The sequence below is a fragment of the Copidosoma floridanum genome, unplaced genomic scaffold, assembly GCF_036245765.1.
Source record: "Copidosoma floridanum isolate Cflo_tuat_1 unplaced genomic scaffold, Cflo_Japanese_pri ptg000025l, whole genome shotgun sequence".
In the NCBI taxonomy this organism is placed as follows: domain Eukaryota; kingdom Metazoa; phylum Arthropoda; class Insecta; order Hymenoptera; family Encyrtidae; genus Copidosoma; species Copidosoma floridanum.
In genome coordinates this window covers 4,525,466-4,543,473 of record NW_028321902.1, presented here as the reverse complement: position 1 = coordinate 4,543,473, position 18,008 = coordinate 4,525,466, and the positions used below count along the sequence as shown (strand labels likewise).

Here is an 18,008-nt window from a genome sequence, read left to right as displayed (position 1 = left end):
TTATTCTGCAAAGTGGTAATTTTTGCTGGAATTTCTCTATTATTTTTATTATTTTTTTCTCTCAGTGATAGTCTTGATGAGCGTTTTTTACCTATTACAATATTTTTCTTTAACGATTGGCGTAAGAAGGCTGTAGAAGATAAAACACTTCTGCCACAGATTTTACATACTTGTTAAATTTGTGATAGCCAAGTTTTTTCACTCCCCAGCTTTCTTACGTTGGGCTTTCCCATTCAAAAGTATCCAGGTTAGTGGAACTGGTAAACTACTTGGTGCACCAAATATTTGGTTGTCCTTGAAATTATTATCAATGCCACTACGATGTATTCTGTCAAAATCAAAAATTTCAACGACACGCTTTAAACATGTACTTTAACACGCTTGGATTTACGGTGCGTACTTGCTTTGGAGTTTGAAGATTTCGTGGATTTGACAAAAATGTTTAATTCAGTAATAAAACAAAAAATACAAGGAACATTCCTTAAAAAACTTGTATAGGTGAATCGAGTCGCGTACAATTACTGTTATTGTTTTAATGAAATTCCGTTATTATTTTCTAGCCACGTACTACCAAATTTTTTTTTTTGGGGTGGCCGGAAATTTTTATCCGGCACGAGACGTAAAGTAATATACTTATATATGCGAATTAATCTCGAGGGATGACGGAATTATAACGAGACAAAGAAAAAAAAAACCCCCCCAAAATAAAACAAAAGATTAAAGCCGGGGATCTGCACGCTCCACAAAAGTGGGTGCACACCCAGTTGTGAGCGAGTGAAAAATAAATATAACAAGGAAATGGAGTGTATAACCTGTGTGTGAGTGACAAAGACTACTGGCATTAGATGAAACGAGAGAAAAAAAAAAAAAATAACCAAGCGACGAAGCGAGGGCGTAGCGGTGAAAACTAGGCCATGCACCAGCCGAAGACCCGAAGAGGTAGAGAAAAAGTGGAGCGTCGATTATGGAGCGAAAAAAAGGGGGTGAGAACGAGGGCCAAGTGCCTGAAAAGGATGACATCAGGAGGAAAAAAAAAAAAAAAAACATCAAAAGAGAGAGGACAAAAAGAGTAGTAGCGGCGTACCCGAAAAACCGTCCCACGATGCCCATCCCGTACTGTCTTCGGTCCGTGTTGTCGGACATGCGGCCGATCACAGCTGGGGAAATCCGTTTGCCCCCGAACATGGGCTTTTTCCCGTAGGGCCCACCCTCGAGCCCGGCACCGACCTGCGCGCTGCTCATCGCCGGCAGCTGCAGCATCGTCGGCTGCTGTTGGGGCGAATCCTTCCTAGCCCTGGAAAATTATTTTTTTTATTTATTTTTTTTATTGTATCTTTTTTGGTTTAAAGCCTGAATACTCAGGGAATATTTCCTTGGTGAGAATTTACCTTATTGTTATGTTCTTGAAAATATTTCACAATTGTGTCTATAGTATAATATTGTAATTTAATAATATTTTACAAATAAATATATTGGTGTTCAATTATTTCTCAATTACAATATCGAAATAATTCACAAAGATTCTCTATAATAATTTCGCCTGTCAATATAAAATGTCGTATGATACTTTTTGACTATAAAAAAAAGTAACAATAGAACAATTTTTAAAACAATTGCAATAGTATATAAAATGAATTTAATTTTTTTTTTGATTTTTAAAATATAATTATTCTTCGGGGAAAAAAAATTAAAAAATTTAGTTTTATCTTAAAACTGGAAAAAAATGTTAGACAACTCCGAATAAATATATTTAATAGATTCAACTAAATATATATTTTATATTGATTGACAACATTTTTATTTTTTACCTTGTACAAGATATAAAAAAGAGGTTTTAATTTAGCTCCTTTTTTTTATTTATTAAAAAAAAAAAAAATCCACGTGGCTCTTTTATCCATCCCCAGCGTGTCAAATTGGATAAACAAAAATCACTGCCCCGAAAAAAAAAAAAACAACACCCTCCAACTCACCTCACGGCATAATGATCCCTGGTCGGCGTGGTCCTGACGGTCCTCCTCTGCCTGTCGATCTCGACCTGCTGCTGTTTGTCAGCCGACGGGCTCCAGATCCTCGCGAGCGGCTCCGCCCCGTCCACCTGCACGGTCGCGCCCTCGGGCTGCTGCTCACCATCCACCACCACCACCTGCTGGACAGCCGACCTGTCCCCGTGATGGAAGAAAGCCTCCTCCTCTTCCTCGCCGAGGTCGCCGGCCTCCTCCTCCTCCTCGTCTTCGACGGCCGCGTCCGTCGTCACCACCTCGTCCGCGTGGACGGCACTCGGGGGGAAGCTTCGGGACTCTTGGGGCGCCGCCGACTGCCACGTCGACTTTGGCTTGCGCAGCGTCTGTTTTTTGGATTTTTATTTATTAAGTAGTTTCAGGCATACGAAGGGAGGAAGGGTACAATTTGAAACTCGCGAGCCTGGGGGGGGGGGTGGATTAGCTCGCTGCTCGCGGGCTCGGTGAGTTGAGGAATGGCAAGTGTGCGTCGAGAATTTCTGGTGGATAATTTTCGGCTAACTTCTCAAGGAACTGAGTTTTGGTTTTTTTCGTATGTATTTGGAATCTACGAGACATTCACGAGGACGATGCTTCACTCTTTTGGCTGGAAAATTTTTGACGATACTACAAGAAACATAGCATATTTTTGCGTTTGATGATGCATAATCCCAATCGTCGCGATGGTTCTTGTATTTAATGTTGTTGCAAATTAAAAATATTCAATAAACGAGCAATTAACTCCATTCAAATCTGTGCTAACAAGCATAAAAAAAAAAATTAAAAATCAATTTTCAAGCTTCATCATCCGATTAAATATCTCGGAGCCATTAGTCTTCAGAAATCAAGTGACCGTCATCGATCCTATACGCTTTTCATTTTATTTCACGACACCATATCGCACGTAAAATATTAAAAGTAACAAGAAAAATCATGCACGTACACGAAGCAGAAGTTGGAGATATAAAGTGCACGAGACTCGCTTCCCGCGAGATAGGTATATATACATGTATGCATATAAAGGGTGCACTGCACCGACTCTCGATTTATGGGCTATTAAGTCTTTTGCCCTCGCGCTTGTATACATATAGTTAATCTCGATTCTCCCCCTAGGGGGATGCGTATAAGTACGTCGTAAAGTTTGAGATGTGGCGCGAGATATCGGTGTGTAAATTAGCTGCATGGGCAAAAAAAAAAAAAAAAAAAAAAAAAAAAACAAGAAAAGAGTTACAGCGAGCGCGTCTGCCTGTAATCGTTTTTTACTACTTACTCGGTGGAAGGAGAAAATGAGTGTGCGGCGCCAACAGCTTTATCAAAGTACTGTACAACGAAGGTAAACGCGTTTTTCTAACGATGAATGTTACGTAAGCCTTTGCAAAAAAAAAAAAAAAAAAAAAAAAAGACTCAATCCACAGTCAGACTTTTAAAAAAAGTTTTTCATGATCCTCGAAAAAGTGACTTTCATATATTACGTACAGGTTTCGACGGAAAACAAAATAAAATCTCGAGCCCGTAAGTTTGCTTACCATTTTTTTTTTTCAACCCCACCATCGTGTAATTTACTCTCATTTGCAACGGTACGGTACAACGGTGCGTTAATTACTCGGCGCGTTTTTACATTTCGACAAATTATACCCAGCACACATAGAATATACATGTATAATACAAGTCGTTAAGCGTAATACATACATACTCCCAACGTGGAATAGAGAGAAACAGAAAAAGTGCTGTTCCGCTCGCTCCGTTGACTCTTGATTCCCTTCTCGTATACAGGAATCAGCATCTATATACACGGTCGGAATTCATTTCCCCCCATATATAAAGGGGGGACGAGAGGGTCATATACTCGGTAACGCCGGAAAAAAACTTTTCGCCAACACGCACCACTACAACTTTGCATTCGACGTGTAGTAGAGTACACCAAGACATATGCGTAATAATATTAAAGCTCAAAACTATCTTGGGAGTAGGGGGGGGGGCACTGTAAATGAGAAGTAACGCGCGAAAGAGAGAGCGTTAATTCAACTACGCTACACTATATTAAAATTTAGTTTTCCGGTACGACGGATGTTTCTTCATTTTAATTACAAATTATATTTTATTCAAATTTCACTCGGTACGGATGGACATGTTTGAAACGAGTCGCTTCAGTGCGATAGGGGAGAAAATAAGGGATCTGGCATGCACGAAGGGAGGGGTTTGAGGGAGAGCTCAGGCAGGTCAAATAATACTATATACCGGGGGGGAGGGGGGCAAGGCCGTATTTCTTCTTTATTTTCGTTTATCCGCGCGAGGTAGGCAGCAGCCGTGTGCTGTACAGGATGGGCAAGAGCAAGGGAGTGAGTTCGCCTGACGCTCGGGGGGTCCCTCTCTTTTTCCCTCGCGCTCGAATTTATTGACGACACTTGCTATCGACATCCCAGTCAAAAAGTTCGTCCTCTCCCCTCGAGTTTTGGGTCTTCCTTTTGCTTCTATACATAACTTTCAGACTCTGTGTATACCTCACCCTCCGCCGTGCGTCAATTCCCAGCTTCTCTTTTTTTTCAGCTTGGGAATCGAGGCCTCTGTTCTCCTAATTAATATATTCACCGATTTTAAATTATCCGTCTTATATTCATTAAAACCCACAAAAGAGAGACAACCGGGAATTCAATCGCTTGTCTTTGGAGTAGATACAACCACACACATACACGCTGTGCAAGTACACGTATACATTATAGGGTCTAAAGCTCCTCCCCATCGTTCTCGATTCGGCTGGCGGTGCTCTTGAATATTCATACTTTCATTATTGGTCTAGCCCAGATACATGCTTGATCTTCTTCCTCCTCTCTGTGTGTCACTCGCTTCTTCTCCTCCTTTGTCTATAGGACGCGGGCGGCAGCCCTCGTGCATCGTCAACTTTGAACAAACTTCGACCCTTCAACACCTTATAACTTACGTAAGTTGCACTCATCTCATACTGACGCTCAAAATCAACCTTTGGACTTGCTTTTTTTTTTCTTTTACCCTGTCATTGTGGACGTACTTTATTTCTTGAGGTAACGCGGTATCTGTAGGTAAGTTTATCAGTACTCAGACTTGGGCATATACATTTTATGGATTTTTCCTGAATATAAGAGTGCGTTCCTTTTTTTCTAAAAAATTTTTTTTGAATGATAACTATTCACAACAAAGTACTGAGAAAAATTTCCTTCCACAAAAATACAGTTTGGACATATATTAAAAACTTTGGCATTGTTTTTTTCTTTTTAAATTATTATTCTCTCAATTTTTATTGTAATGTTTTTGTTGAAACAACTTTTTCAAGCACTCTTAATTCTTAGCACAAATAATACAATTTCAGCAAAACAATTATAAATATTGCAAGAAAATTGCCAAAGTATCCGTGCCCAAATCTAACAATAACTGCTATTTTTCGAGGCATGTACAAGTAAATTTTGCAAAAAAAAAAAAAATCAGCAGCGCAGCGAATACCCACGCAATAGGTATATCGAATACGCAAATTTCCCATTGGGAATTCAATATATCCTCGCATCAGCTCCCATATAATACATTAACCTATACAACAAAGGTACATTGAGTAACGGAGTAAAGACCCATTGAACAATGTTACACCGATGTCGACGGCTATACCGGATGGTTCAAAGCCCATGTGTAAAGCTGACGAGCCATTGTAACCCTCCCCCCAACCTATTATATACATACATGTCGATAATGTAGCTTTGAACATTACACTGATGTGCATCGTTTTTATTTTCATTCTCACTGCAATCCTTAAATCAATCCCCAAAGTAATATCAATGTATCAACAGAAGAACGGTAGTAAGATACATAGAGCTGGGTATCCCCGCGTTCCACAGCGGACGTTCCAATTAATCCAAACGAGAACTGCGCTCTATACACCTATACACACGCGTACGTATATAAGTACCATCGCGAATATTCCGCCACATACATACCCACTTAGATGCTTGGGCGATAGGTATGTATGCACATGTATAAGAGCGTAGGGAAACAGTAGCTCGTGACCCTATAATTTCGTGGGGGGCGTTGGGGGGGCAAATATTTCGGGCGTTCATCCGGTGCTGTACTCCAGAGAGAGGCATGTATGGGCTATTTCAATTATAATTCCAATCCAGCCCGGGCGATTTTACATTCAACTGTACGGTATACGTGATACACAGGATTATTTGATATAATATCAGTGCTATATGTGTATAATATCCATCGGTGCGGTTGATCAAAGTTCTCTTTGGGCATTTATTTGATGGATAATCGGGGGCGTTGTATTTGTATGCTCCGGGTTACTGTGTGCATTTTTTTTCATTTTTAATGGAGCAGAACATTTTTGTTCATTTGGAACGTGAACGAAATTTGAGATTTTAACAAGAAGATGGTGTACGAGTATTTTATTGTCATCCGATTAAAATAAAATTTGTCAAATACTTTTGTGTTGCAAGCATTTTGGTTTTACCTGAGAGAATCGAAGAAAGACAACGGATTTTTTTAGCTGTAGCTTTGCAATTGTGGTTTGGAATATTATTGGAGTAGAAACTTTTTTTTCTTGACAATTTTATTTTACTGGAGGATATAGTGCATAAGCTTTCATCCAATACGCAGTTATTTTATCAATCAAAGTATTGAAAAAGTTGTAAATCTGTTAGTTGAACTATGATATTAGTATCAATGTGCAAAATTCTATATTGATTTTTTTTAAATCACTCATTTTGCCTCTTATTAGCATTGGAGTAATGGTGCCAACGGTTAACCCTTAAATTATTTTTATTAATGTATATAAGTTAGCGCATCTCAAGAAACGATGAAAAAACTGTCGAAAAAATCTCTGGAAGTAAGGAAACACAACATTTTTTTCGAAAATTTTCGACGATCTAGTTTTTTATTGATATTTATAGAAACAATACTTTTTATTTGGTCTTAACTATTCAAGGAGCTTTCGCGGATGTTACGACCCTGAGAGGAAAAAATAATAAAAATTATACAGAAATACCAGTAAAAATTGATAAATCGCACAGTAAATCGAATCCAAGTTAACAAAAAAGGAAAAAAAATTGTTATTTTTAACAGTAAAGATTATTGTCCTAACAGTTAAAATTATAGTTTCAGTAGTAAAAATTACTATGCTGGAGAGTAAAATTTAATAACCAATCCTTTTAAAATTTTCCCAGCATCGTCATTGTTACAATTCAAACTTTAATTTTAACTGTTAAAACAATAATCTTTATTGCTAATAATGATATTTTTTTTGTTGCCAGTTTGTATCTGACTTACTGTACGGAACGGTAATTTTTGCTGGAATTTTCCTATAGTTTTGATTATTTTTTCCTCTCAGGAAACGTTTTATTGTCAGGTGTATTGCAGATACAAATCTTTCGGTTTTTATTGACGCTTCACTTATTTCGTTACATCCATCACTTACGAGAATCGACTACGTAACCTTGGTATCAATCGCAAGAACCGCCTATACTTCATTCGTTTATTTTTATTAATACACCAAAAAAAAAAAAAAATTCTGCGCACGACACATCCACGTGCAACAAGACACTCTACGTGTCATCCCTTTCGCGTCTTGTTTCCTCTCAAGCTTGCAGAAAGGGGTAAAATCAAAATGACGCGCCCGGGACGTATATATATCCCTTACACGGCTCCTTGTGGCAATCTAAAAGCTCGGCAATCTCGTTAGCCTAATGGACGAGAGAGAGAGAGAGAGAGAGAGAGAGATAACGGGAAATAAGAGGATGGATTCCCGAGTCGTTAAGCTCTCGCGCGAAGCTTCTTCCATCCCCCCACTCGAGACAATTAGTCGAGTGTATGTTGTGGGTATAATATTGGGTATATATATATACGTATATTGCTGTTTCAATACTCACGTCCACCATGTGCTGGAGCCCGGAAAGCGTCATCTTCGCGACCGAGTCTTTCCTCCTGACGGGTTTTTGCCACTTCCTCAGCACGACGGGCTGTCGACACAAAATAAAAGCGCAATTAAAACAAATGCCCTCCCCTTCTGTATATATGTATATGTATGTATGTATGTATGTCATAATAGTAAAGCGTACAAGATGGAAAGTAATGCGGATGTAAAAAAATATTACTCCCCGTATACTATTATGCATGAAAAAAAAAAAAAAAAAAAAAAAAAAAAAAAAAAAAAAAGGAGCGCGAGGAGAAAACGAGCTAGGAAAAACATACGTACGTGCGCATATAGCCACGAATTGGGTCAGGAGTGTGTAGACATATACGTTGTGTGCGGTTGTGGAGTGGATGGGTGGGGGGGGGGGGGGAAACGGGAGCGAGCTTTCTTCCAGTTCGCGTATATGGAAAAAAAGGCCGAGTAATCACGCCCTCCTACGTGATGTGCTCGCTCGCACGTATATACGTATAGGCGTAGATGAAGAAGAAGAGGAGTCGTGCAGGAAAAGAACAAAGCGCGCAACGTGCAGTCAGTCACTCCTGTGTGTGTATAGCTCTGGATCCCTAATTATTAATATATGACCGCTCGCTCGGCCCCCTTTTTTCTTTCTTTTGCTTTGGCCTTACTTATTCCTTTTTTTTTTTTTTTTCACCCCCCCTCAGTCGTCTGTGCGCACAATTACACTTTTTGTACATATATATATAAAATGTTTGTTACTCACGTCCGTAACTTCCATGGAATCCGGCACGTCCTTCGTTATGTCCGGATCTGGTTGTCTGTACTCGGGCAGCAGAGCCCCGTACTTCCTCGATGCCAACCTTCGACGGCGGTCGAGCCATTTTTGTTTCTCCGTCGCCTCGGTCTCCTCGTCCACCCCGAAGAACGTTGCGGTCTCGCGTTTTATATAACTGATTGATCACGTTAATCATTAGTACTTCATGTCATTGTTGAAAATCAGCTTTGATTTTAATTTATTTTTTTTGTATTTTTTATTCAATGAAGCTTCTTTTATGATTGAAAATTTACACCGAGTCACTTTTGTAATGTATATTTGTCGAGTCATTGAATAATACCGTAAGTGAAGCTTTTTTTTTTTTTTTTTTTTTTTTGATCGCGTGCGCCGGGAAATGGTCGTGTCTATAATTGTTAATTCAAACACGAAATTCCTCAATTAATTTAAATCTGTTACGTACACTGCCTATTTCAATTAATTCAAAGGGCACGAAATCTCATCACGACCCGTGTGTATATATTGTAATGTACCACGACCTCACTGGGCAGAATATTTATAGGGCCATCGTGGATTTCTAATGAAATTTTGTACAGTTACCACACCCGATGGTTATCATCAAAGGCAAATTGACTTTTCGCGATCGCGTGGGTTTTTGACTGAGTAATAGATTATGGCTTAGTGGACTGAGGTTCCATAAAGTTTCAAGTGATTAAATTTATATTTACAATACCGTCACCTCTACAAATCATGACAATTTGATAACTTTTTTAGTGTCTCGTAGGAATAAAATTACGATCGCATGATTATTTAAATCGTCATTCGACCTGTTTCAGGGTAATTTTAATTTTACACAAGCCGCGGGTAGGTGATTCATTGTCAATTTTAAAGCTGTGAAAAACAATGTTTATGGAGAGCTTCAATTTTTTCTAAAACGTCAATATAGTTAGTAATGGTACATACAGACTTTGACATGGATACATTTTCAATTTTTTTTTTAAAATGTTATATTTTGCTTAAGGACGTTCGGTAGAGATAGCGGGGGGAACCATTTGCGGGGCAATACGGGCAGCGTATGTGTATATTTGTAATGTATTTGTGCTAAAGATGTAAGTATTTGATTTTTATTCGTTATAACAATGTAATAAAAATGAGTAAATAATTAAAAAGACTTGTGACAGATATATGTACATATAATTATATTCGTAGCTAATGTAAATGAAATTCTTGAATTTTTATGTGATCTGAAAAGTCTCATTGAAAGTGATATGTTAAATAATTAGGATAGACTCTAGTCTCTGCGATTACTAAAAGCATGTGATTTTGTTATCGTGTGTAAAAAAATTGTATCGTATAAAAATTACAAATTAAAAATTTTATTAGGAAAAATAAATATGTGTTATTATAATACATTGTTTTGTTATGGGTACGGGTGGAACCTATGTACATACACTCACACACATATATAAACTTATGTTTTATACAGAAATACCTAAATATCTACCATAATATTCAAATATTTACTGAAATGTACGTTCTGGAACATTTTGAATTTCCCGCTTCTTGCCACGTTGCCGTTGCGTTTTTGTCGAACTATTATTTAATTTTTTTATTTATAAACTAATCAGATGATCATCACGAAAATTTGTATAGATATAGTTGATAACATTATCTGTGACATATAAAAAAATTGGAGACATTCATCACGCCATTTTTTTTTAAACTAAGTTTTTATAAGTTTCCCCATAAGCGACCGTGTTAAAATGACTGAACTTTGAAATTCAATATCTCGGAAACAAAACAGACGAACCTCTTGAAATTTTAACAGCTTCATTGTAACAACAATAAAAACGTCTGGTTAAAATTTCAAAAAGATTCATCACAGGGTTCTGTCTCTACCGAACGTCCTTAAAATTCAATAAGTTGTAAATGCTCAAACTTTATTTTTTTAAATTACTACTTATAATCCAGCATAAATGTTGCGTTTCAATTTGAACTAGTATTTAATTACGTGATTTTAAATACTTTTACGAAAAATATTAATTTATAAAATTTACTAGTCAGCTAGAAAATTTTTTTATTGTAAAAAGTGATGGGATGAAAAATTTTTCGACCAAAAAGAGAATGCACATCAATCAGGAACAAGAATTTTTTTCCAAATGTTTCAAAATCCATAAAATTTTTCATCGCTTCGCGTTCCGTATATGTTTTAGTATTCAGTGCAAATAAATATGTTTAAAAAAAAATTGTAGTTAATACCTTTTTTTTAAAAAGTGCACAAATATTGTTAAACACAGTAATTAAAACATGTAATTTATTTCACCCCTACTTTGAATAAAATACACGTTATAACGCATTACACCACCCAGGACCGTAAAATCAATTGATGAAACTTTATTGTTGCGTAAATTTTCCATCAGCTTTCAATTGAAATATTTCCGTGTGCTATAAAGTATAAAATTGAAGAAAAAAACAAAAAAAAATGTAAAAGCCTACTTTTTAATGGCCTCGGTGCGGCTCTGATTCCGCCTGAGCTTGGGCCTCTGTCCAGTGGCGGTGTTGGTACCGGCCGCACCAGTGCTGCAACTGGACGGCTGCTGCTGGGGTCTTGGACCGGTTGGGGCGGACACGCTCCTCGTGATGTTGGGCGGCGAACTCGCGGCGCAAACGATGGTCGTCGAAGCCGTGCTGTTGCTTGCCGTTGGCGTCGTGGATGTCGATTCCGTCGATGCCTGTTGCTGCTGCTGTTGTTGGGATTGTTGCTGCTGGTTGGCGGAATAAAGGCTGGCGATGCTCTGGGCAGCTGTGCTCTCGTTGTCGGTGCAGCTCGTCGAGACCGTCGAGCTGTTGGTCGTCGCGGAGTTCGGCGACGGTTGCCTGGAAGAATTGAGGAAATAAATAAACAATTGGTTCACGCTTCCGTTACATCTGAGATTGAACTGTAGATTTTTTTTTTTTTTTTTTTTTTTCAAAATACTTATGGATTTTTAATTTATTTCCTGTAAAAAATGTTTACTTTGTGTATTAGTAAGTATATCAACCGTTTTTCAATGATTTATAAAAAACATCAATTCATTCGAAATTACATGATATTTTCGTCAATGAAATTACTGTCGAACAGTTGTGGCAACCGAGGTGGCAACACACACTTGATGTTTGCCGAATTTTTAATATCATCAATAACTTCTTGAGAAAATTGGTACTTTATGAAAATGTTTACTATTTTGAATAGTCTTAAAAAAAACATCAAAATGTAAAATGAATTTTTCTCTATTCACGATTACTTAACTTTGAGACATCACATTGATTAACGATTTGACTTCAAATACTTTTTCTCATCATTAAATAATTACAATTTTATCAAGGCAACTTATATCTTTTTTATGATTAAATTTTTCTTAGTAATGTATTTTGTAAATAATGAATAAATTTTTCGTGCATAAAATGTCAAGTGGAAAATAAATTTATTCTGGATTTCTTAAACGTTTCTAAAAAAAATTTGTATACATACTACTTAATTATATATTTAATTCTACTATGGAGACTGAACTCTGTCAGTGCACTGAGAGAAAAAAATTTGTCAAAACCAAGAAAATATTTACTAAAATAGTACCAAGTTAATATTCTCTTTTAACAAGATATTTTCTTACATTATGAATATTTTTTTTTATTTGAAATATATATTGTATTGAAGTAAGAAAATATTATCTTAATCATGAGATTATTTACATTGAACTTTTTTAGTGAATATTGTCGTGATCTTAAAAATTTTTCTTTCAGTGCATGTTTAATAATTTTTAATAGAACAACATTAATCAAGATATGAAAATCGCTTGAAATAATGAGTGTTACTAAATATTTTAATTGATTATGAAAAAAAAATTTTGTAAAATGTAAAAGCTCTGATTTCGGTTATTTTTATCATCGATGTCAATAATATTATCACACATTATCCACACGAAATAAAAAAAATGCTGTCAAGCCGAAAAACGAAAGTCTGATTGGGGGCGTCAAATGTAACAAGCGAAAAAATGCTCGACATGTCTCATCTGTAAAAAACCCACCGGAACATAAGACATCGATATGTAATTGCATCCGCAGAAAGAGGGAGCCGGCGCTGGAACTAATATCCGTTTGTTATATACCAACCGTCACGTCACCAATTTCTATCGATAAAAAAAAAAAAAAATATAATAAAATAAAATGCAATTCTTAGAGGAAATCACCAATTTGAACTAAACGAACATTTTATCTCATATTTTTCTCATAGATTGCTTACCTTTTTTTTTTAAATTTTGTCACACGTTTTCCCGTGTAGGTATATATCAAATGAGCAAATCATTTAATTAACATTCAATATGTATACGCATTATCATGACTACTTATACTTTTGCAATGAACTTATACGTGTGTACGCGTATTAGAGTTCTCGCCGGAAATTAAGCCTTCAACAGCTTAAACTGCTGGTACACCTATGCAGTTACACACACACACATTCCCAATTTTATACGATTTATTAGCTCGCACGAGTCATTGAACGAGATACCAATACTCAAGTGTAGGAATGGCAAAAAATTGTTCAATCTCCACGCCTACACTACGTTTAGCAAAAATAAAAAAAAATAAGAAAGTAATGTACGACAGAATGGTTCTGCGGCAAAATTTGCGATGAAAAACGATCCAGTTACGCTCCGATGTTTCCCCGTCAAAAGTTAAAATTTACGCTTCACGAGTCCTTTTTTTCTGCCCCTTCTTTTATCCACGCACGCCGCAGAAAAACAAAAATGAAAAAAAAAAAAAAAAAAAAAAAATAGCTGAAACAACTCCCCATGCATGAAATTACATTTTTTCGACTCTGTGCAAACATGTATACTTTAGATCGACCGATGCATCTTTAAGCAGAAGCCGGGAGGGGCGCAAGTGGTTGGATAAACCAATGCAGTAATCACGATAAGGAAGAGATTGCATGTTAACTGGTGATTCTGATTACATTGCCTTCGGGAGTGAGCTTTACTGCCTCTATACACATGTTGTACCTATATACACGTACTCGTAGCTCTAACTGTGTTTAACCGTGGCTAACCGAGTTGTTGTTGCACGACAGCCCATCCCCAATCGAGTCCTGTAGACTATTGCACATAAGGGACTTTGAAGTAGCGTGGACACAAAAATTTTTGAGGTTATGTTATCTCATAGTGAAACACTGAACTAAGTCTTATAATAGTATTACATTCGATCTTGTTATTGAACAAAACACATGGTTTTTAACAAATTTTGTTGAAGAACTTTATCATATTCATCACACATCCACATTTTTGGGGTGATATGGAGGTTCCTAATCCTATCTAAGATTAAGAACTTGGTATGATGTGGGTCTATTATTTATTAACCAAGCAAAATATAATAATCAAAATAATTTATTGTGCTCCTGTGTTCTACAGTGTTGGGTTGTAAAAATTTTCCAATTCTTAAAAAACCCATCCAATAACCCATTACCCCTTAGGGTTACCCAATATATCATTCAAACATCTTACTTAAATCATTGTTCAAAAAATAATTTTCACGTGGCATATGTACATATGAAATCAAACTTTTATTCCATACAATTCTATACGAGAGGGGAGGTATAAGCTGCGACACCGTGTTCCACGTGAAATATTCCTGAGCTTCGTATTCCCTGGATTCATTAACAGAGGAGATAATTAGGCATACCTGCACTCTCCCTCTCTCTCTCTCTCTCTCTCTCGGCTTTTATTAAGCATACAGTGGCATACACCTGATGACTTTCACACATACACGAGAAGCTCCTATTCATTTCGACGCATCATCCTGTATAAGACGTGAAAGCTCGACGCGAAATCGTTCACTATACACTACAAAATGATGTTCTCATTGGAAAGAAATGGTCGAAAAAAAAAAAAAAAAAAAAAAAATACACGGAAGCGCATAAGCTTCTTACTTGGTCCAAATGATCTAGAGCCAAGCGAAATACATCCGAGCGTGCGTATATAGAGGCAAAGAGAAAGATAGAGAAGGTGGAGAGCGCCCCTCCGTACATAACAACTACTGCAAATAATAATTACGATCGCGTGCGAGTGGGTTATTAGTAATAGGTGTATCCTACACGTGTGTACAGGTATACGTATAACGACGTGGGGTATTAGAGCCTCTTTCGTTGACTAACGGTTATCCCTCTCTCCAGCTATCCTCGGCCTTCGAGTGGTTCCCGGGGTACTCGAGCTATACGTGTGTTATACTTGTGCACTTATACATCCCTGTATACGTATACCTTCCCCCGAAGCTCTTCAGTGCTCGGCCGTGTGGTGGCTTGTACGTACGATTGCAACTCTATCCGTCGGAGAGGTGGGTGATGCAGTGGGTTGTGTACGGGGTGATGCACTCGTGCTTATTGCCGCGTCGAGCGTTTTGCAAATTCGTGATTGCGAATACACGGGAGAGAGCTTTCAAATATTGAATCGCGGGACTTTTCTTTCTTTTTCTTTTTATTTGTCCTGAATAAGTGTTTTTTTTTTTTTTTTTATTATTATTATTATTTGGGTTACAAGAGAGTGGGTTTCGAATGAGACATTTTGTGGTATTGACGAAAAAGTTTAAGTGGTCAGGATTTTTAAATTACTACAATATGTCAAATGCAACAACATCCCTCGTTATAGTAGTGGTTGCTTTTTGGGTGCTGGATTTCTTCAAGCCATACGATTTCTGCGAGTATACTCTTAAGTCAAAAGTGTAAAAGTTTACGTTTTTCGATTTGAAAGTAGTAAATGTAAAAATTCTCAATTTCATCTTTCGAAAAGTGTGAAAATGATATTTCGTTATTTTGAAAGGGGTAAACCATTAGATCCACAATTTTTACCTCCAATTTTTACACTTTTAAATTCTGCTTATCGATTTTAGTATTTCCTAAAAAAAAAAAAAACCTCGAATTTTAGTCACATATTTGCTATCCAGATTCCTAAGGACTTCCTGAAGAAAAGTGGATGGATGGATTACTTTTTCTCGAAACGCGCCGGTGTAAAGCGCGTTTTATCCTTTGTGGCTCAGTAGTGAGAAAACACGAGGAATTTAATTCCCTTTGATAAAACCCCTTCCACTGTAAACCACCTCTCGTTCTGATGCAAAGACAAAGTTAAACATCTAATTCGAGCTCAATCGGATGAAAATTATACTCGAGTTAGCCTGATACTTCGCACAAGGAAAAATCCTCGCACCTTATTTTGAGAGTAAAAATTTTCGCACAATCTCCAACAAATGGCCATCATTTTTTTTTGTGCTCCGGTGAAAATCCCGTGTATAGCAAAATCGTGCCTTTGAAAAAGAGACGTGCAACGTTGAAAATCGCGTTTTTTTTCCAAATCATCCATCCATATCGGTAATGGAGTAACAGAATGGAGGTACGAGTCGCGCGCAAAGAAAAGAAAAGTGATATACGCGAACGAGAAGGGTATAGGGAAAATTGATCTCTTGAGTTTTCGAATCACGCGCCAAGTCCTTCCCGTCTCTCTCTCTCTCTCTCTCTTTAGTATACGTCCGACCTTATTTTCCATCCGACAAAGAAACGCGAGGGAGGACGTACCCTGCGACAATAATATAATCCTTATTACCTTCTTTTCAAAAATATGAAGCGAAATTTAATCTCGTTCCCAGATCTCTTTTTTCTTCCCTTTTCCTTACACGAGATGGGACGAAGAGCAGAAATATGAACTCCAGTGTATTACCATCATCGTTCGACTCCGTACGTAGGTGCATCTGATCCTTGATAAAGTAACCAATCCAGCAAATCCAATAACGTTCAATAAAAATCAACCCACACGGGGGTACATCTACATTAAAAAAAGACCCACGCAACCATTAAGTATCATGGGAGGCAGTACGAAAAAAAAAAAAAAAAAAAAATTAAAAACCAAGGAAATAAGTATAGAGAAAAATATAGGCATCACGAGATTGCTCGGTAGTATGTACATTAGCAACGAGGAGGCGGAAGCTTCGCATCACAGGTAATTGACCGGTGCATGACCTGACCCCGTCCGCTGTACCTATGCACACATATATTCGTCGTCGTCGTCGTAATCGTCGACTGTTCCTCGCCCATCTCCGGCAACCCTCGACCAACTTCGCTTTCCCACCCTATATATATGTATACGTTATCCCGAGGGGTGGTGTATACGTGTGACCCTGCGCAGCAGCAGCCGGCTGACACACAAAGGAATCCCACCCCCCGTCCACCCACCCTGTATCGCAGTATTTAACGCGCTCGCTTCAACCTGCAGTATACGGTTGGTACCACTGCCGTTGCTGATGCTTCAACCCCGTTAGCAACAGTTGGACTTGCCGGGCTATTAAAAACCATACAACCCTCCACGCTACGACGACCTTTTTTTTCATCGGGAATGAATCATAAAAAAAAAACCCCACTCCGTCCACATTGAACTGGGGTATGGAGAATCGAGACAATACCTGATAATACCTAAATTGTGATATATTCAATCCAATCAGAACGTGATTTTGGGAACGCGATAATGGAACACTGTGTACATTCTGAGGCACGTCTTCATCGATTCTAATAATCAAGCAACACTTTGTTTTCTATTTCCACCCTTTTTTTTTTATCATTCCCTCATTGCGCCCTAACGATTCATGTACATACGAACATTGCATTGTTCTGCTCCTGAGCGCGGTGGGCGTAGCCCCACCTCTGCGAATCGGGTTAATTTCGCATCCAGCACCTATATTTTCTCTTTGGTGCAAGAGGAGGATAGATCGTTCTTTACCAAATAGCCGCGTGTGTGCTATCAATTAGGTTCGTTCGGCACGTGGATGCGGAAGTTTTTTTTTTTTTTTTTTTTTTTTTGCTCGTTGCTTGGGTATACTATAAGCGATCGGATTCCACGAAAGGCCTGTGAGAGACGGGGAGAAAAGAAGATGAGAAAGAGGGAGGCAGGGAAATTGCTTTGAAGAGAGAAAGCGAGGCAGACAGGGCCCTTCGATGGGAATTCTTCCAGGTCAGTTGCTTGAAAGTGAACGGGTCGGTACGGAGCGAACGACGAGCGGAGGTTTTTCTTTTTTTTTTTTCCCTTTCCCCGCTCTATACTCGAATAAATCAGACTCTGCGCGACAATAATAGATGCAGCCGAGGTCGTCGTTGTTGTATTCCAATGTGGATTGAAAATTGGCTTGGTAGCGTAACTTTTCGGACGTGCAAAAAAAAAAATAAATAAATAAAACAAGATTCGTTGAACTTTACTTGTTTGGCTGTAGTATCAAGATTAGTTGTTTTCACGTGCCATACGTACATATACACCCACATACATCGTCTCATCTGAGAGAGCGG

General features: G+C 37.9%; 1 protein-coding gene across 1 annotated transcript in view; it reads right to left on the bottom strand.

The window, feature by feature from the left end:
* The window catches only part of rho-5 (rhomboid-5), a 49,774-nt gene that overhangs the window by 4,281 nt on the left and 27,485 nt on the right, over positions 1-18,008 (bottom strand). Inside the window, exons 5-9 of the mRNA XM_089595157.1 lie at positions 11,156-11,536; positions 8,651-8,837; positions 7,886-7,975; positions 1,971-2,344; positions 1,085-1,294 (exon numbers count right to left, since the gene is read on the bottom strand). Of these exons, the coding sequence (XP_089451283.1) occupies positions 1,085-1,294; positions 1,971-2,344; positions 7,886-7,975; positions 8,651-8,837; positions 11,156-11,536 (1,242 nt within the window). The remainder of the gene's footprint in view (positions 1-1,084; positions 1,295-1,970; positions 2,345-7,885; positions 7,976-8,650; positions 8,838-11,155; positions 11,537-18,008) is intronic.